General features: G+C 30.4%; 1 protein-coding gene across 1 annotated transcript in view; it reads right to left on the bottom strand.

Annotated features, from left to right (window-relative positions):
- The window catches only part of timeout (circadian regulator timeout), a 621,776-nt gene that overhangs the window by 506,204 nt on the left and 93,949 nt on the right, over positions 1-21,623 (bottom strand). The window contains exon 8 of the mRNA XM_076394399.1: positions 13,155-13,314. Coding sequence (XP_076250514.1) covers positions 13,155-13,314 — 160 coding nt within the window. The remainder of the gene's footprint in view (positions 1-13,154; positions 13,315-21,623) is intronic.

The following is a 21,623-nucleotide window of genomic DNA, read 5'->3' on the forward strand; positions in this document are numbered from 1 at the left end:
TGCACAAATGTACAAAGGAAATACGCCCAAATCAAGAAACCAGAAATAGTCGTCAGATCAGTGACATATATTTTAGGCTCTGAGCCACACGCTGCAAACAGCACCTCTTATAAGGTTCATTCGTCGTTTCTGTTGTACGTAAACCAACCACGGTTACATAATTTTTAAAGTAAAAATATGGCAGCGTTGTACTGTAAAATGCCGGTAGACCAATCGGAAGACAAATGTTTAAATTTTGTATTAGAAACGATATTAAAACAGAAAGTGAGTCTGTTAAAACGCTATTAAACAAATTTATTTAACAAATTAATATTAACAAAACTGAAATAGAACAAATCATGCGCCCGCTTTATCGGAACGTATATACAGCTGTGGAAGAAAAACTCGACATATGCGATAATTTCATCCCAACAGACTAACAAAATTCGACAATAACAAGAATCATTCGGTCCTTTTTATTTACAAGATATTTAGATTTTCAAAATCAGAATTTAAGAAAAATTGTTCTTGCTAAGGACTTATAGTAATTGATATGATTCTGGAGACATAGTATATCATTGTACTAAAGGAAATTCTAAAGTTTAGTAAGAGTTTTCTAGATATTTTAATGGTATTAACTTCCGATTTATTTCAGGTGTCATTAGTAAATGCACTAACCGAATATTGCAGATAATATATTTTGTGCATTAAGAGTCAAAATGAATACTACAAAGAATATTAGTAATTATAAAACAGCTTCATATAATTAAAAATCCTTATTTGTTGGTGAATTGTTACTTCCAATATAGGACATACGAAGTAAATTTAAGAACTTATTTATTATTCCATATTTATGTTTGTAACATAAAAGTAAACAGTGATCATATATACTTATATTTTATTCTCTGAAGTTGTTATTACAGTTCTGATAATGAAGTGTAGTAATTTAAATTTATCAATACTTTGTTGGTAAATGAACTTAATGAAACTCAATGGAAACTAGATTTCATTAAATGCAATTTAAAAATGTTAGTTATAGAGATAGTTTGTATATATTTTGTGTATGTTTTAGTATACAGACTATATATTACTATATATATTACTTTAATTAATATTATTTATCAAATATATTGCCGATCTTATATTGAAAATATTATCAAAACAGGTTTTAGTAATATTAAATAATTTTTAAATAATTATCTTTACTTTATTATATGAGAAACTTATACTTAATAAATCGTGGTCGAATTTCGATTTCGATATATCACTAGTACCACCAAATCAACAATTTGGCGAAATAAATTTAACGCTTGTTTAGATAGTAAAATAAAATAAGAAAGTTGATCAGATGTTTCTTACTCATCAATACAGCCTGAAGCTGAAATAGGCCAACGTCCAATAGAGAAAAAAGGGGAGGCGCTGTTTGTCACCAGTGAAGTATGAATGTTTTTTTTTTTTGGAGAAACTCAAAAAATTCCAGATCTATAAGATGATTTGCTTCATTCGGGACACACAATAACTGCTGCCTAGTATCGTAATTTTCTTTGCTATTACATATCAGTTAAAGGGGGCCGTCGCAGATATCTAAAATTTAATGAAATTCATTGATTGACCTTTCAAGAAAGCATTTGAAAGCTCCCTGTACGTGACAAAAGCAATAACATTTTATTTCGATCCTGACAATTATTTAATTTTGACGAAAAAAATTAATTAAACTTTATGCAAAAAAAACGTATCCACAACGACAAAGCTTTGAGATACAATGTCATCAATGAAATATGTTAGGTATCCTTTTATTTCAGTTTTTTTTGTCCGATTTATTCAACGTGCCTGTGTTTTTACAAAATGTCGTTATTTGTAATAATTTGAATCCAATAACTTTGATACCAAATATTTGATTTCGGTGAATTTAATCTACATTTTGGCTTATATAAACATTTACAGAAAACAATAAGCAAATAATTGCGTTTCGATCGTAAAAAGCTTTTTACTGTTGTGCTGTCACTGACGTTTTTTTGAAGCAGAATATCCAAATTCGCAGTCACGTACCGTAACGATATACAAACATTAAAATAATAGTTATCTATATTAGTAATTTTTAGTTAGTGTGCAAAAGTTCAAAGGAACAGATTTAATATTAAAGAAATTAAGAGTAATATGAGGCCTATCAATTTGTTTAAAACTTTTCCTATTTTTAAAGCAAATTGTCACAACCATTTTTGATATATTCAAGAAGCACCATTCAGGCAGTAATCAGAAGGAACAAAGTTTGGAAAATACAATGTTTCCAAATATGCTTTCGCCGATTTTGCAATACATGGTCAAGCGTTTTCACGCTGAAGAATAAGAATGTTGGGTATTTGTTCTTATTCCGGCCGTTTTTCGCCCAGAGCTCGGCTCAAACACATCAATTGTAGTCGATGGATGGTTTCATTAGCTTTCATTGCACCATACCAAGCTAATCCCATCAAATATAGAGCATTAGCTTGGAGCTACGGATATATTTCTATGGAAAGTGACACCTGTCAGTGACACGACGTCATGGTCAAAACACCATCTGTTGTAAACCCTTTAAAATTAATTTATAGGGGAATATAATATAATACATTAAGGCGACTAAATATCCAAAATATGTGATAAATAACACATCAAATACGTAGGCACATCCCAAATGTGTAATAAATAACAAAGTTAAAAGCTCAAACCAATTAAATTAATACAATTACAATAAAAAATTAATAAAAAATACAAAAATGACTTCATGCTCTTAACAAAACTAATACAAGAATGGCAGTTCCTGGCAATATTTTTAGCTCAGCAGCGCCAAGAAATTTCATATTAAAGTTAAGCATGAGGATGTCTATTCATAATTGATAGAATAACAGGAAATGTCACAGAATATTGGGCTATAACCGTACCATATTTGATCGCGCACTTCCAAATACCAAAATATCGATCTTCGCTAAAAAAATATCCATCTGTACTCATTAAAAAAATTAAAATCGAAATACCCGAGCGATACCTGAAATATTCCGGAAAATTTAATTTCTCGTAATTCGTAAACCCTTTTAACCAAAAACGTTTTTTTTTTATATTGGAAGCGTTTCGTAGAGACTGTAATTAATATTAAAAAAAGGTTTCGCCACAAACCCACCTTTAATTCAGTTTATTTTTATTTACTTGCGGTCGGTATACAGCGTCCTACTTTTTTTAATTAAATTGATTCTGTTTTACTACCCCAGTGTATAAAAATTACATCTAGTGTCGCATATATATAGCAGTGAATTCACGTCATCACATCACAAAATGTATCGTTAATTACACTTTGAAAATTCCTCTTCAAAGCAGACCGTATTCTTCCTTCTCATTTTATTCTAGCCAAAAATAGATACAATACTGTGCAATGCGTCCGAACATGTAACCAGTTCAGACCATAAAATTCACCTGGTAGTCAAATGTCTTAAAAATTATTCAAAACATTAGTGAAAATAATTAGAGGTTATAAACCGGAAAACGTTATTTTACTTGTTTTGATTGAATTTCAAATCTCTGCTTAATATTTATGATTGCTATGAATCAAAGTGAAAGAGTCTTCTGACACGGACTACGTCCCTAATTGTTACTTCAAACAGGAACGACATAATCCCCCTCCCACCACTTGCTAGTGATATACTTTTTGAAATACAAGTATGGATACTATTAAATAGAGTTGAAAAAAATATTAAAAAAATTATTATAATTAATATAATATTATATGCTGGTCAAGTGTGATATACATTAAAGAACTATTTAGACTTGTAGAAAGAAGCATTGTCTATAATAAAACTTTCGGTGTGGATGAGCTCCATCAGAGATACAGAAGAAGAAATTGACAAATGGTGGAATTACGAACAGTCATTCAGATTCAGATAGTAAAAGTGACAGTTACTGAATGAAACTTTCCTCATATGGGCTTATTTACTATTTCATTATTTTACTTACATTAGAATTTTGTTACATGTTAAACACAAAATAAGCTGTTGGTGCGACAATGTAGAGACGTTGTGACGTCATAAATTATGGCTGACTAGGGTTGGACTGCACTGGACCTAATATTTTCTTAACATGGGCTCCTAACCACGGTCCTCGACCACATCCACAGGACATCCGGTTTTATCCAAACTGGTTAATGGCGTGACTAGAATGAACATTCCTTGGCAGATTTTATGCTGTTGCCTGATATATTTGCAATTGCAATAATAGATATAAAGTACATTCACGTTGTGTGTGATTCGAATCTACGAATATCGTAGCAATAAGAGAACCGTCCTGTTACCTGCAGTAAGTAATGTAATGTTAAAATTGTGTATTTCTATTACCTGTTTCATGTATTACCATATAATCACCTAAGAAATGTTTTTTTTATCTTAGACAGTAATAGTAATAATAATCAACAATACGTTGTTTTTACTCAAACAACTTACTATGTTAAATTTTTAACATAAAAGTATAACATTGGCTTTTGATACATTTAGTATCAGCTATCTCAATTTACTTTACTTCACTTTACGATTTTCAAAATTATTTTATGAACTTTATTCATGTTTTACATAACCGCAGATTGCAGGGTAAATCATATGGGAATTTAAATTGAGAACACTAGTCAATATTAAGTTAATTTCCCTGTTGGAAAATTTCGATTATACATATCAGGTTGACTTTAACAGTATATTTTCCAATCAAAAAACGTAATTCAATACCGGAAGTTATTATCTCTCCATTGCTTAGAAAGTAACAAAATTTATTTCACTAAAATCACTGCAAGTTGTAAACTAATAATTTGGATGATTTACAATTTTTAAATGTGTGATGTTTGAAGATTAAACTATCCATAGTGTATACAAAACAACAGTCAACTCGCGTCATCATGATGTCGAAGATATTGCCTAATTATAAATTCGTTTTAAAATCTGTTTATATAATATGATGCTTATTATCACTCTGATCGAAAATTATCTGTAATCACTTACTTTGAACAGGAACGGGATAATACATGCAGATGTACTTGAATTATTTACTTGATACGTTCTGACTAAAAAGAGAATGTTATGAATTAACAACTATATTTTAAAATAATATTAGATTACTTAGATTAGAATTTTGTTATATATCATACAAAGCCAAAATGAGCTAAAACCCAAAGTCGTTGTGGCAACACTACGACATTTTGACGTCATAAATTTAGATCACCTAAGTTCACCTTTTTATTGAACGGACATATAAAATGGCCTGTTAACAACAATGGTAACAAATCGTGATCAGTTTGTTATTCAGATTACTCAAAGTTATGAAATGATGCCATATTTGTTTCTTTCTTTTGATTATATTGAAATTAGTATAATCAGTCAGTCCATATAGTCAGTATAGTCAGGCTTCTTTAGAACATCTTTCATCGATTCTGAAATATTAATTCAGCCATACAGAAAAACTATTACCTACAGAAAAAAATTAATAATAACGGAGAAAGGTCAAAAAAGAAAACCCTTTTTAAACCACGTCCCAAGCCAAAATAAACAGGTAAGTTTTGATTGTTATATATCAAAACTTACCTGTTTATTTTTTACAAGTAAAAGTACTAAAAGGAATACTGCCTAGCAATACCTCTTACTTCAATTATTGAGAATGAATCAATCTCCGAAATATATGTACAAGCATGACTTCAGAACAACTGCGTCAATTTTTTTTCTGTTGGGTTTGTGATTATCATGTCAATTGTAATGCCATATTAGATTGTCACTAATACCATATTAACAAGAAGTGTTGATATAGGATAGGATATAAAATACTGATTAGATCGGACCGAACTCAACACCGTAAAACAACAGAATAGACAATAGGGGTTATACATCTAGAATGTGAAATAAAAATTGTGAGCATTATTAATACAAATCATAACAAATTATTTTACTATATTATTATTTCAGTCCACTAAAAATACAATAAGTATTTTAAAATGAAGTAAACATAATTAATTTTTTACATTCCCTTTATCTCTGAGCCTTCTTTAAAATATACATTGTCTTTGTAATGAAATAACGAAACTCCCACCACAGAATGTGCAATAAAAAATTGTTTGGTCTTTCTGGTACAAAGGGACTGTCATTTTATTTAATTATAGAAAACAGCGACAAGAAATTTAGTGGGATTCCGGCCGCAAATAAAAATAAACCAAATTAAGGTCGAGGTTGAAACTTTTTTATATTAATCACACTCCAAACCGTAAAGCGGTTTCAATGAAAAAAAAAAGACCTCGGGTGAAAAGGGTCCACCAATTAGGGGAAATTAAATTTTGTCGAATTTTTGAAGCACAGCCATAGCAGATAAACTACGTATTATAATTGAATAATCTCTGCGACATAATGAATACATGCTATTACTGAAACGGCCCTCTATAGTAATGTATTTTTAATTAAATCTTCTGATGTAAATGCAGGCAATTCAAAGTAACAATTTCGTTACGAATCTGTATTGTATTAAATAATTTTCCAATCAACTAAAATATATTAGAGACAAAGTATTTAATTCAGTGTGTTATAATAGTTAGGATAAAACTCATTTATTGTTTATGTTTGGTCTACATTCTGGAATAATAGCATAAATTGCTAAATAAAAGACCATTGGCAATTTATGAAAACTATTTAAAATAAAACGATTCTATTTATCTTCCAGCCTGAATATAACGAAGGAATCTAAATTTATGAAAACTATTTTAAATAAAACGATTCTATTTATCTTCCAGTCTGAATATAACGAAGGAATTTAAATAACAAATATATTTTTATTTAAAAATCATATGATACATACATTACAACTAATTATTCATTATGTAGAAATTTCTTTTTAATATTATTCTACTAAGCCACATCTAAGGTTTCAGACTCAAAGTTAAATAGCTAGTTCAAAAATTATCTTTAACCTCCGTGTCCACTATTGTTGAGCAGTTGTAATACTTCAATGTTTTTATGTTCATGAAATCTCACTTGGTGTTTTTTGGCACTGTAGAGAACGCTCTGGAGAACTTTATTTTGATTAGTTTGAATCATACTGATACTGGATTCATTTGTGCAACTCCATAGTTGTACACCGTAGGTCTACACTGGTTTCAAAATGTGTTTATAGAAAAACAATTTGTTGTGAATGATCATTCGGAATGTCATACAAACAAATAGCACACTTCCTTCAAAATCATATAAAATTTTATGCTGCTCTTTCCATACTTGCTGTTATAACCAAGTGGTTTATGTATGTGGCTGTATACGCATATGAAATTATTTCAGATCCAATTACTACTGATAGTTAAGATTTTTGTAGTTGAAATTCGGATGTGTACACTTCGTAGCATTTAATTTTATTGGCCATCTCTTGGTCCCCCTAGTAATGTTTTTCACAGCTGCCTCAATGCAGTTACTTATATCAAGTAAAGCAGTATCATCACCATTTTTAAAGTATCATACTCCGAAATTGATATCACAAATGTGGAATTTGAAAAAAAAAATGGAATGAATGAAAAATAGAATTCTGAAATTTGAAGAACGAAATAATTGAAAGCGAATAACTGGAAAAAAAATTGAAAATGCTCTTTGAACATCTTACACAATCAGCAGTTACATATTATAAGATTATATATAACATATTATTTTTAGAAGACGTAATAATTCAGTTATGAAAAGAAATTATTTCTTTTGGTTGCAATTAAGTTGTAAATTGCAAATCATGTTATAGATTTACAGAAAGCAAAATATCAATAGTTAATGAAAATAAAGAAACCATGTGAGATAAAGAAGAATGTAACAGAAGGATCAGAAAATAACAACCGCTAAAGGATATGTTAAATATTGTTTTCCTGTAGTATTCAATAATTTGCCATGAGCCGTGAATCTTCAGTATTAAAAAAAATACAAAACAATAATCACAGAACAACCTGCTTACTCTCCAGATTAGACAATGCATGACTTCTGATTCACTTTCGAATGCAAACAGTTTCGAAGAGAAATGTTTCAGTTAGAAGAAAATATTGATATTAATGTTAAACATTATTTTGAAGTGAAATCATATCGCTCGCATAGGTCAAATAAATATATAATGGCTAAGGAGATACAAATGCAAACACCTGCAAGTATTATAACTAATGTTTTGAAGAAATTGTGTAAATTTGACATAGTTAACTGGTTTCATACTTCGACGCATCAGACTGCATCCGATCTCTTTTTAAATGAGATAAAATGAGAAGGAAAAATCGGTTCCGTTTTAAAACGAATTTTAACTTTTACAAACTGTAATTGGCAATATATTCGACGTCATCTATGACGTGTATCAGATGTATTATAGACTGGCTATATACATTATTCAATATTTATGGATATATAATAAAAAAGACGGATAGAAATATGTTAAAGTCTTTGAAAAGTTACTGAATAGGAGCATGCATTTGTTTTCATTCATAGAAACGATGAATTTGTCTCATAAGTTCCATGAATCCGATTTCGTTATATTAAAATCATTAGATAAAAAAATCAGTCAGAGAGCATGAAACCTAATTAATTTATCAAACACAACTAATAGAATAAATTTTAATCAAGAAATACACTTTGATACATAAACAGACGTTTTTCAAACTACACTGAAACACTTTTAAATTAAACAAATTTTACCCAAACACAGAACAGCAATTAATTCCCATAATTCAATATTTATGGATATATAAGAAAAAGACGGGTAGAAATATGTTTCTTTGAAAAGTTACTGAACAGAAACATGAATTTGTCTCATAAGTTCCATGAATACAATTTCGTTATATTAAAATTATTAGATAAAGAAATTATTAGATAAAGAAAGAAATAAATTTTAATTAAAAAATACACTTTGATACATAAATAGACGTTTTTCAAACTACATTGAAACTCTTTTAAATAAAACTAATTTTACCCGAACACAGAACAGCAATTAATTAAAAATTAACATTAAATAAAGCATTTTGTACTAATAAACAACTTCGACCCAACTGTCGAATTAATTAAAACCCGTAAGAGTATGAACGCGAGCAATTACGCGGAGTAGCACTAATTAAACTGCTTTTATCGTTAATACACGAAAAAAATTACGGCATGAAATTATACCTGAGCAAAATGACGAACACCACCACGCCTCATAGCACGCGACGCCTGAAGCCCCTCATCTGGTGTAGGTTTTTCCATAGAGAGAGAGAGTGCGACACCACCAACACCGACTGCAACCATATTCAATTATGAGAAGCACCGACGGGAAATTTAGCCAAAAATTGCTACTACAAACAAAAACAAACTGAATTAAATATGGGGTTATGATGTCAGTGCTTTTATTTTAATTAGAGTTGGCGGACAGGTTTCACTGAAATAAATAAACGGTAAAAGGTGAAAGGGCACTTAAGGTTTTTTATTTGGGGTGTTCTGGAGCATATAGTATTACAGAAAAAGTTTGTCATATAATTAATGTTATGTCATATAGAAAATTTGTACAGGATACATTATATTTTAGGAAATGTATTATGAATTACAATCATTAAGTTAGTTAAAAAATATTTTCCTATAAAATAATAAAAGATAACATTGCGTTTAAAAAGATTTTTCTTTTTGTGTGGCATAACTTTCTTTTCACATTTATTTTCGCTTCTTTTAGTGTCAGTCCATTTCGGCAGTTTTTCTTTCAGTTTAACTGTGGTATTATAACCGAGTTATGATAACCTATAAACAGCTAAGTTAATTACTCCGAATGGGTACATGTCACATGATTAAATAGTTTATATTGATGTGAGCTCACAATTCTTCACATTTTTTCAGTTGAAGAATACTCTGGTTCATCTACACGGAAAATATTCATTCTAAAACGTTGAAACCAATACTCCACTTTTTTACAGAAATGTTTAACAATACCTGATCTGATGATTTTTCACACAGGAACAGTATTTTTTACATAACCTTTCCCTCGTCACATAGTCATACTTAATTACAGAACTGAGTAATGCGATATTTATTACGCTATCCATATAGATCCTTGTAATTCAATAAATTTTACAAAATGTTGTTATATAGTCTTTTTATAAAACGGTAACAAAATGCTCTTTTAGTTATTTAGTCTTTATTTTATTATCTTTTAGCTCTTTTGTAGCACACGATGAACCCGCTTCAAAGCGTGGGAAAACGCAAAAGTCGGTTGGCAAGGTTATGGCGTCTGTATTTTGGGATGCACGTAGAATAACTTTCATTGACTACCTTGAAAAAGGAAGGACCACCAACAGCGACTATTATGTACCATTATTGGATTGTTTGAAGGACGAAATCATCGAAAAACGAACCTTGAAAAAGGAAGGACCATCAACAGCGACTATTACATAGCTTTATTAGACCGTTTGAAGGACGAAATCGGCGAAAAACGGCAGCATTTGAACAAAAAGAAAGTGCCGCTTCACCAAGACAGTGCATCCTGTGACAAGTCGGTGAAAACGATGGCAAAAATCCATGAAATGGGGATTCGAATTGCTTCATGATCCACTATATTCAACAGATCTGGTCCCCAGCGACTATTACCTGTTCTCAGATCTCAAAAGAATGATCGCTGGGAAGAAATTTTCGTCGAATGAAGAGAAGGCCTTTTGACACAGAATTGCAGGAGTTACTGAGTAAAGATCAAAACGTCAAAAACGTCAAAAAAAGCGATGGAAAAGATCCAAAAGATGGGGAGCGACATGAGTTGACAGGTAAAAATTAGCAATTTCATCAATAAAATTCTGTTTCAGCGGTACGAAAAGAAGTCAATTCAGTATCAAGTAGTAAAGAACGAAAATAATGTATTTATTTAGAAATTCGTCAGCGACGGAATATCCCTTGTGAGCTATAAAAAATAACCATAGTTATCATCTGCAAGGCCAAATCTCTTGAGGAAGAAGAGAAATCGCTCGATGAATGGTTTATCTGAAAGGAGAAACTGTTAATCTGGCATGGCATCCAGCGATGGCTTGAGAGTTGGTCAAAACATATAGAATCAAATGGTTAATACTGATACTATATTTTTAAGGATAATCTGGAGATACTTGTAGTGAGAATCTAATATCAGGTATTATAGAAGGATATAGTGTAAGGGCAGATTGCGTTAATATCAATACAATTGCTTGCCTTATCGATATTATCAAGGAAGGTTATCGATTGTTATTAATAACCTTCTTTGCGAGCGTTTATGTAAATAATCTTCTAGTTTCCGATTAACTTATGCGTTCGTCCCAGACACGTATCGAATTGATTTTCAATTTTTATGTGTTAAATTTTTTCTGAAATAAGAATTGATTTAGAACGACCTTGACGGTTTTTTTACAAGCAAATTTAAATTTGTGTCAGAGATATTTTTTTCGCGTTAGTGTAAACAACAAAAATCTGGCTCAAGTCACAATGTTCTGAAGAAAATGAAATGAAAAGGCCAGATTGACTTTAAAAACACTTAGTGCTACGAAGGCCAAAAATATGAATAGCAACACTCTTTTTCGACGTTACAAAGCCCAGAAATCAAACAAAGAGGAGTGAAGCATGAAAAAATAGCTAATCCCCAAGCTTGAATAAACAATAATGCAGTGGCAAATTGTAGACAAATTGAAACGAGTACAAAATTAATATAAATCAAAAATAGTTTTACATAAACCGTAAGTAGAAAATAATAATGTTTGATAGATTTTTTTTCAGATTGAGAGCCGAAAAAACTTATTCTGCCTCTGGGCGCCAATTTAAAAAATATTTATTGAAGTTATTCCAAGTTTTCGCTTTTTTTCGGATAAAACTTTTCTTGAGCAAATAGTTTTTGACACTGGAAAGATAAACCCAGGCCCAAGAGAATAAAAAAAGATTATTTGACTGTTCTCTGAAATATATTTCGTTCTGATTATAACTATACTTATTTTGTTCTTTAATTTAGATAAATAAATTGAAGGAGTTTTATTAAATAAGACATTTTTATAGTAATAATGCAGAACAAAAACATATGTAGGTTATTATTAATCGAATATTTATTCGCCCTTAACCACCCTGGTGACATTTTATATTATAAAGTCCTATTTGAGAACTAATTTTACCGCATTTCGTCATATATAACGATATATTTTCGTCAGACTTAAGTAACTATTATAACTGAGCTATGACAAATAATATCAAAATTCGTGTTGATATATGATCAATAATACACTGGCAATCTCCCATAAAGGTTTTTTCTTAGTATCACTATCCACCATTTTAGAATTATTTCAGTAGAAAAATGCCAATCATTTCAAAACATTGAAACCATCAGTCAAACGTTTGTATCAATATAAAATATTAATCGTAATCTTCCCTGCAACACCATCATTTTCAGCAGATACTTAATCATAATCAGTATAGAATTAATTAAGTATACAATCAATAAGTATTTTAGGTAACCTTTCAAACATATGTAGAATGCGACATAGCACAGTTTACGCTATCTTTATAAATCCTTGTAGTTCAGTAAGTTTGTAGGAAAATTTTATTTTAGATGTTTTTAAAATATTTTATTTCTATATACCAATATACTCTTCTAAGTATTTCTATAATTTCTGAATGTGATTCGTGGGGAGTATATTTTCCTTTTCAAAATAGAACTTTGAATATTTTTTTTAATCTTCGCCTTTCTAATCTAATCTTCGCTCGGTGGTTGAATAATAGTTTTAGTGGTGAACCTTATATTAGATGAATTTGGGAATGAACAAAAGTTTCTTGTTTCAATTGAGAAACAAATGCCAAATCAAATGATTTTAAAAAACAAAAAAGGATTTTGATGCTATGCATATTCGTTGAAATTAATATGAATCTAGTACTAGTTTAGTTTACCTACTAAGGTGTTAAATTCACCTTCCAACAACTTTTTTTTTAATAAAAAACATATTCAACATAATCACTGTGAACACCATACATTCTTCAGTTATTACAAGAATAATTAATAAACATTTCCAATTCAACCAAATAGTTATAAAAAAACAAAACAATTATTAAGATTCATTAATTTTTCAGGTATATCCTTTTACCGTTGTTTAGTATTAGTGTGACAACGTTGTTAAAATGTACTGGTTTTAAATCCTTGATTCACAAAATAAAGACAATACTTACTTTTGATCATCAATTGAAACATCCGAAGTTGCATCGAAAGGCACAATATCTGAAGTTAGCTTCTCTCCATGCTCCAGTATGGATGATATTTGAGGAGACGCTTCATCCCACATATTATCCAGATTCAATTCTTGTGGTTGAGAACTAATGGTGGATTGAACTGTAACACAGACAAAACACTTATCATTATCGTGTAAAACTTTCTATAATGTAATTTATGCAAAAATTTAATCCAATAAATGAATCCTCATAATACAGTTAAGGATTGCTCTTTATAATTCAGGGTATAAGATATTCCTAACAATTATTTATTCTCAAAGATAATAAACTTCTGCAGGCGATTGAATCAAATATTGACTGGCTCTTTTTATTCGGGTGTGTAATAGATATGTGAATTTTAACATCAATAACCAACTTTTCAGGTATCCAAATAATAGCCTCCGAATTTTATAAACAAAGCTATCTTATGGAGAATATTTCTAAAACATCTATTTTAATAAATACCTCATGTTTACGAATAATTGTTTTCAACCTTCAATTCTGAACTTGGGTATGTAAATAACTTTCCACCATTGGACTACATATGAAAGATTTATTATAAAAGTTTATACCTAGTTTATTACAGGGTTAAAAAAATAATTTAATGTAAAATAAGCTAGTTTAGAAAACGTTGGAAGCTACGAATGGTTTATTTTCCACTTGTTGTACTCTGAATTGGAAAACAAATTGGTTAGTTGATTTTATAGAGAAGCATTAAATACAAGGATATTGTCGTATTAGATTTCAAATATATATTAATAACAGTGGTGTGGAGATATATGTCGTAAAAGCGTAATATCGCTTCTGAAACAGGCCAAATAGAAGCGCGTTGTAGCCAGATTAACTAAAATAACTAAAACAAATACAAATACATGAAAACACTGCGATGGTATATTCGTTAGAAAATTTAATAACAATTATATAAGTAGCTGTAGTGTAGCACGTAAAAATAAAAGAGCATCGGCAATTAGGCTTCATAATAAAGAATATGATGAAGGATAATAAAGAATATTAAAAAAAACATATATATATATATATATATATATATATATATATATATATATATATATATATATATATAGTTAAAGAATTCTAATTAAAAAGAGACAAAATGCTATGTAATTCGTCGGAATATGTAACCGAATCCTTTTATTGTACTCGATTGGTATTGGTACTGGTGGACCTTGGTGCCAAATATACATAAATTTCTTCAAAACATTAGTGATAATAATAAGAGGTTCGTCGAGAAGTATCGACCACAATTAAATATTAAGTTATTTTATCGTGTTGCAGCTGCACTTAATATTAATATAAGCAGTGTGGGTAAAATATCCCAAAAATTATAAACAATATAATGCTGGATTCATCGAAAAGAAAGCCTTCGCATAGAAAGCGGATAGCGAATGAAACTCTTTATGATATCTCCATCCGACATAAAACTTATGAAATGCATAAAAACGAAGAGTATTTCTTTCGTATTGATATTGTATTGATTTGGATAGTTACTCAGAATGTGACAGTAACTGAATGAAACTTTCGGAATGGGGTTGTGATCCAATGTTGGCAATTATCAAAAAAAAAGATTATGAGAGTGGAAGCAACTAATGGTGAGTATATGTAATTATAGAATAACTTTAAAAAATCATACTGTGGAATATAAAAGATTTAAATATTAGTTAGGTTTTATGAGAAGAGAAAAAATACTAATGGTTTTTCAGATATGGCAAATACATTAGGCAGCATGCAATGGTTAAATCTAATTTGATAAAGATAAATGTACACAGAAATACAGTTATATCCAAATGACTTGACATGGAGTCATAGCAACGAAGGAAACACGGATTAAACATAAAAAGGTAAATATGTTCTCTAATGAAAGTACTCGTAAAATATATTACTTACATTATAATAATTCAATGTAAATATAATAAAACAATTCCAACTTTTAAATCATTGTGGCTGTATATTAACTAACTGTAGTTTAAGTCCTTCGATAATATGCATCAGATAGTGTATGTTAAAATAAATTATATTTGATAACATTGTTTTTATTTCAATATTTTATTTATATTAGTATTTTATGTCACATTATTTTTGTTTCATTATTTTAATTGTATTAGTATTTTATGTCAGAGTTAAAATAAACCAAAAGTTAAATTTGATGCGGCAACATTGTGCCATACATACTGGCAGCATAAATTTTGATGACGTGCATTGCAAAACATGAAATGATAATAGAAAAAGAATGCTTGACATTGAACACAACAAGCTACACCACTTAGAGGTACAAAAAGTGTTTTTTCATTATATATTAAAGTTTTTTTTTTATAACATCTTTATTAGATACGCTTAGTACAATCTTAATTTACAATTAATTTATTACTAATGTATGGTTTTGTTCGCTTCAATCTCCTGACATCCTGCGCGCTGTCCAGCAGTTGTATTGCTTCCACGTTAGTATGATTTAGTAATCTTCTTTCGTATTTTAAGGCGAAATCCTGAATAACTTCGATTGATTTCCATGTCATCGTGCAGTTCATCGTTGGTTACATAGCGATAGGCATTGGTAATCAATCGAAGAACCTTGTTTTGACAGCGTTGTATGACTAGTTGATTTGAGTTTTTAGTGCAACCCCATATTTGCACCCCATAGATCCAAATTGGCTTTATAATTGTCTTATAAATCAACCTCTTTGATTTTAGATCAAGTTGAGAGTATCTTCCGGCTAACCAGTATAGTTGTTTTATTTTGGTTATTACATTAGAAATGTGTTTTGCTTTTTGTCTAACGTGATGCTTCCAATATATTAAAGTAAGCATAATTTAACACTGAACAATTACTTCAAATTGGAAGCTAATAAGGAAAAGAAATGAATTTTATTAATTCCCATATTGAACTAAAAAATACCATGAGAACATATTTTTAAAAAAACTTATTTTTATTGTGTCAACAATAAAGTAAATCGGAACTGATAAAAATTACAAAACATCGCAATAATCGGTTTTTTATTGGGACGATTAATCTTTCGAGAGTCTCGAAAAGGCGAATGGTTGCGTCGAAAAGGTTTTGGTTGCAAAGTATCCAATAAAAAATAACGTTTCCCTATCCGAACTTCTTTTAATCTGGCTATTTGCGGTCCAACCGGCTGCAAAACATGGTAAAGCCCGGGTTAATGGTCAAAGTAAAGCCTATTTTCCATCGGCCTTTTTCGGGCGCGCTCTTTGTTATTTAAATTGCCGGCGCTCTAATTCGCCACCCTCCCATTTCAAGAAGAGCAGCAGCAGTTTCCGCCGCCGCCGCCACCGCCTGCCCGGTCGTAAATAAATTTGAATTTGGACGCCACAAGTAGGTAAATTAATAAAGAAAATTAAAATGTGCCGCCGGCGCTAATATAATGAATTGCGCTAAATCGATTATCGCACAATAAATTCAATTTGTCTCGAGACTTTAAGCGCCACCGGAGCCTGAATGGGAACAATCAGTAAGTTCGAGAACTAATCCCGTCCCGAAGTATACCAATTCGATTTTTGCATAATATCACGCGCGCCATCTTCAGCCGGATTTATATTCCGAGTCCGTTCGCGAACTCAATTCGTCGATATAAAATTTAATTATAATTAAAATTAATTCCCTATTACTTTCAAAGTTTCATTATCTACGATTATATTTCGAGCATGGATGCTGCATTATGCCTACTATATTCAGTTGATTATTTATTATTATTCGATTTCAAACTTTAGATTTGCTAAAATTATATAAATAATACAAAGTTTAAAAAAATGCAATAATCGTATCGTATCGCTAATTGCTAACTGTTGTTATTGTTAAATTGTTAAATTCATTGATATTAAATCTATATATAAATATATATATATATATATATATATATATATATATATATATACATATATATATAATACATATTAAAATTTAGTATAAAGGAAAATAATCCTACATACTCAAATTTTAGAGCAACATAATTTTCTTTCCTAAATAATAGTTTCAAATAAATCAAGTATGGTAGAGTGCACTATAATTCCATATATATCTAAGTTTAGAAATATCAGAAGCTATAATAAAAGAGACTAGAATCGTTTTAAACTGTCGTGCTCAAAAGCAGATTCTTAACAATGGATAAATGATAACGCTTAGAGTTGTAACTGAAACCTCGTGTAACATGAAAAATATTTGAGAGAAAACTGCATTTTTCAGTGGAAAATGCTTTTAGGAAGAACTATTATAACAATACTGATATTTACTGTATATAAAGCAAATATTAATATATATTGTTAAATAATATTAGGCACTTTTAAATGTATTGAAAATAAAATAAAGATATAGAATAACAAATAAAACTTAATAATAATAATAATAACTACATTTTTGTCATATTTCGGGATCTCCCTTTACCAACTAGGGTATATCTGGACTGACCCTATTGTTTAACTACTGACTGATCTTAGAGACCATCCTGGACGACATCCTCTAGACCTTTCTTCCCTCATCTAATGGTTGCCAATGATACCAAGCATTATTCAATATATAATTGGCACTGCAAAGTCATAGGGCTTATTCTTCATTAAATTAATGGAGAAAAGACAAAAGCATTGACTACTCGTTGATTATCTGCTACTGTAAATAAGCTTGCTTTTAGAGCATGTGCAGGACGTCAGGCTTTTGTGACCAATAATATGTAATAAGAGAAGAGAGATGTAATAAGAGAAGATAAGTATGAAGAAAGTATCATCTGTGGCTACAGCCACAAGCCGAATCGCTCAAACCTCAGGAAATTTTATTTCTCTAAGATGGTGGGTGTGCTAGAGAAGAAATGTCAATTGAGGCAAAAACCATTTGTTTTGTCAATAACTCTGTATACCTACGGCGCTTAAGCACTGTTACACTCTATTATATATCTGATTTAAAGCAGTTCATATGCGATGCTTGATGCATATTCTGAAATTTTCTCTCATAAATCGTATTGGAATAAAGTAAATGATTAGTTAAGGATTCAAGTAAAAAGATTAAAGCTTATTAATCAATATCGAATTCATTAGATAAAAATCGAAACAATCGAAAAAAAAGAGCAAAAAACACATTGAATTTTCTACCGCAATTTCAAGCTAGTCGCCCGGATCGCTAAATTTTATTCGACCTGCTCATTTATTCACCCTTTTTGACTTCCATGCGTATCAATATCCAAAAAAAAGCAATCCCGGTACAGCAATTTTTCCGCCGCCATAATGGCAATCATAATTTTTATGCGGATGGAACCGTTCATAATTTAAAAGCACCGGCAGCTGTTGATATACCGTAAACAAATACGTGACCTACACCCCATTTGTTGACGATGGCGCGTCATTATTGATTAATTTTACGTTGATTAAGTCGAGACATGTTAATTAATTCAGTTTAAAAGAATGTTTTATTTATCATTTTTATACCCTTTTCGGTATTTTTAAATACTAGCGATCACCCTGTAGTCAAAATTGGACCACAATTTAGGAATTTATTAATGATCTTTCTCTCATAATAGAGTAAAGAGATTAATTTTAAAACATTATGTTAATATAACTAAAACTTGTTTTGTCAATATTTTCAATATAAGATCAGAAATATACTTGATATATAACATTAACTATAATAACAAACGTCTGTATATTAATCTATATGTAAACTTAACATAGACTAACATTTTTCATCATGAGTTATATTACTTTCAGAGCTGTAATAACTTCGGAGCATCAAATATAAGTATACATGATTTTCATTTTCATATATCTTATTAAATGAAGTAATACATATTCGTATATTAATTAACACAATAAGGCATTTTATTTTTTATTATATTAAAGCACGTTTTAACGTATTTATAACCATTAAATGAACTATTGATTTCTCAAAACTTAGGTCTATAAAGTAAATAACTAAAATAAGTAATAGGTTAAAACAATAAATTGTCATATAGTTACATATTTTATTAGATTATCTTAATAATTAGGGTGTTAAAATATTTACAAAATTACAGTTAGTAATTCGGAATTTTCTTCAATTTATCCTATGTATCTAAAATATATATTATGACACAATAACTTGAATAAAAAGCTGTGATAATTTCATAAAAGAATGATTTATGTAATAATTTTTACATTTTTAAATAAAATTGCATCGCTCTTTACTTATTGATTCCACTATTAAATATTTAAAACAGTAGCTATCATACATTCCTCTATTAGTAAGTCTATTTATTTCAATCCATCATTTTATGTAATATTCTGGGGTCTCACCCATTGCGAAAGATTCATTAATCTAATGCTATCAATTTTGCCTTGTGTCCCAAATTCAGACTAAAAACCCATCAACAAATAAGGGATTAAAATTCTAAAAACAATTTTATAGTTTCTAATATTCTTTACAACATTTATTTTAACTCTTGATGCACAAACCAATATAACAGGCCTGATACATAGATGGCGCTACTAGAATTAAATCCATATGTTTTTTAGTTAGCCCTAACCCTCAAAAGATGCATGTATAAATTTGACGGCTGTCGGATCATTGGTTTGTGAATTATAGAATTTTGAGTGAAGCAACTTTTGTTATTGTAAAAATAAAATCGATAAAAAGTAATTTCGCGTGTTGTTGGCTTGATGCCAAGTTTCCGGACACTACCCCACGAAAATCAACCATCAAGGATTGGTATGCTAACTTTAGATGTGGTGACATGAGCACCGAAGATGGTGAATGCAGTGGACGCCCAAAAACGGTTGTTACCGACGAAAACATAAAAAAATCCACAAAATGATTTTGAATGACCGTAAATTGCAACTGAATGAAATAGCAGACACTATAAATATATCAACTGAACGTGTACAATATTTGGGTATGAGAAAACTCCGTGCAAAGTGAGTGACGCGCGAGTTCACCAAAGATTGAAAGTTGACCAAAAACAACGATGATCAAGCATAATAAACCCGAGTTTTTGCGTCGATATGTGATAATGAATGAAACGTGGCTCCATCATTTCACTGCATACGATGAACCCGCTCCAAAGCGTGGGAAAACGCAGTTGGCAGGCAAGGTTATGGTATCTGTATTTTGGGATGCGCATGGAATAATTTTTACTGACTACCTTGAAAAAGGAAGGACCATCAACAGCGACTATTACATAACGTTATTGGACCATCTGAAGTATGAAATCGCCGAAAACGGCCGCATTTGAAGAAAAAGAATGTGCTCCTTCACCAAGATAATGCACCGTGTCAGAAATACATGAATTGGGCTTCGAATTGCTTCCTCATCCACCGTATTTTGCAGATCTGGCCCTCAGAGGCTATTTCCTGTTCTCAGGTCTCAAAAGAATGCTCGCTGGGAAGACATTTTCGTCGAATGAAAAGGTGATCGACGAAACCGAGGCCTATCCTGAAGCAAAGGACTAATGGTACTACAAAAATGGTATCGAAAATTTGGAAGGTCGATATAATTAGTGTATCATTCTTGAAGCGAATTATGCCGAATAAAAAAACAAATTTTGCCAAAAAATGTGTTTTACAATGGTAGGCCAAGGACTTTGTTATTTATTACCTGCAATATTTGCCTGCCTCTGTTAGATCGGTAGTCGATTTATGTAAAACAGAAACAGCGAATAATATACCATAGTAGAATTAGAGCTGGTAGCGGGTCGGACTGTCAACCATGTTTAAACTCGTTTTCTCCTGTTAAAGAAAGATCAAACCAAACAGTAGCAAAAATTAAAAATTTAGAATTATCGAATGATTCACAATTTTATGATATCATAACTGAAGGCAACAGTTACTGAAAGTGCAACTAGAAGATTTTACAAATAGCAATGACAAAAAGGAATGAAATAATTATGACAAATACGTTCCAACAGATTTTAATATTTGGGTTATCATCATAATATAACAAAAGTAAATAGTTTGTTTCTATTTCCTTCCAACGCGTGCTTAGGAATGTTCTTTTTTCAAACTAAAATGAACTAAAACTCTGAGTTAATGCGAAAACTATTTTATTGAACTGACTATAGGTCTAGCTAAATCTGATTAAAATAAATCAAACATATAAACAAAGAAAAGTGAGAAGATTCGGCGATTTTTCAATTTCATATTTAACTTTTCTTAATCTGAACCTTTCCCAGTAAAATATCGCATCAAATGAACTGAAATGATTTTATGTAGAATCTAATAGCAACAGCCTCGTATGCAGACGTGATCGATGAGCCGAATGATAAAATTGAAAAATACAAGCGCAAACTTCATATACTAATGGAAACAAATGACCAATGAAAAAAACAGAGGGTTTTTTACGTTTACGGGGGAACATAACGGCAAAAACCGACATTAAGCAAATTTATAGCGTTCGCGTTCGGTTTTTCTCCTCGATATTTAATTCAAAAGAAAATATTTCTGGCA

Source organism: Rhynchophorus ferrugineus, unplaced genomic scaffold (genome assembly GCF_030347505.1).
Source record: "Rhynchophorus ferrugineus isolate W39M unplaced genomic scaffold, kcgeb_rfMv2 rfM2, whole genome shotgun sequence".
In the NCBI taxonomy this organism is placed as follows: Eukaryota; Metazoa; Arthropoda; class Insecta; order Coleoptera; family Curculionidae; genus Rhynchophorus; species Rhynchophorus ferrugineus.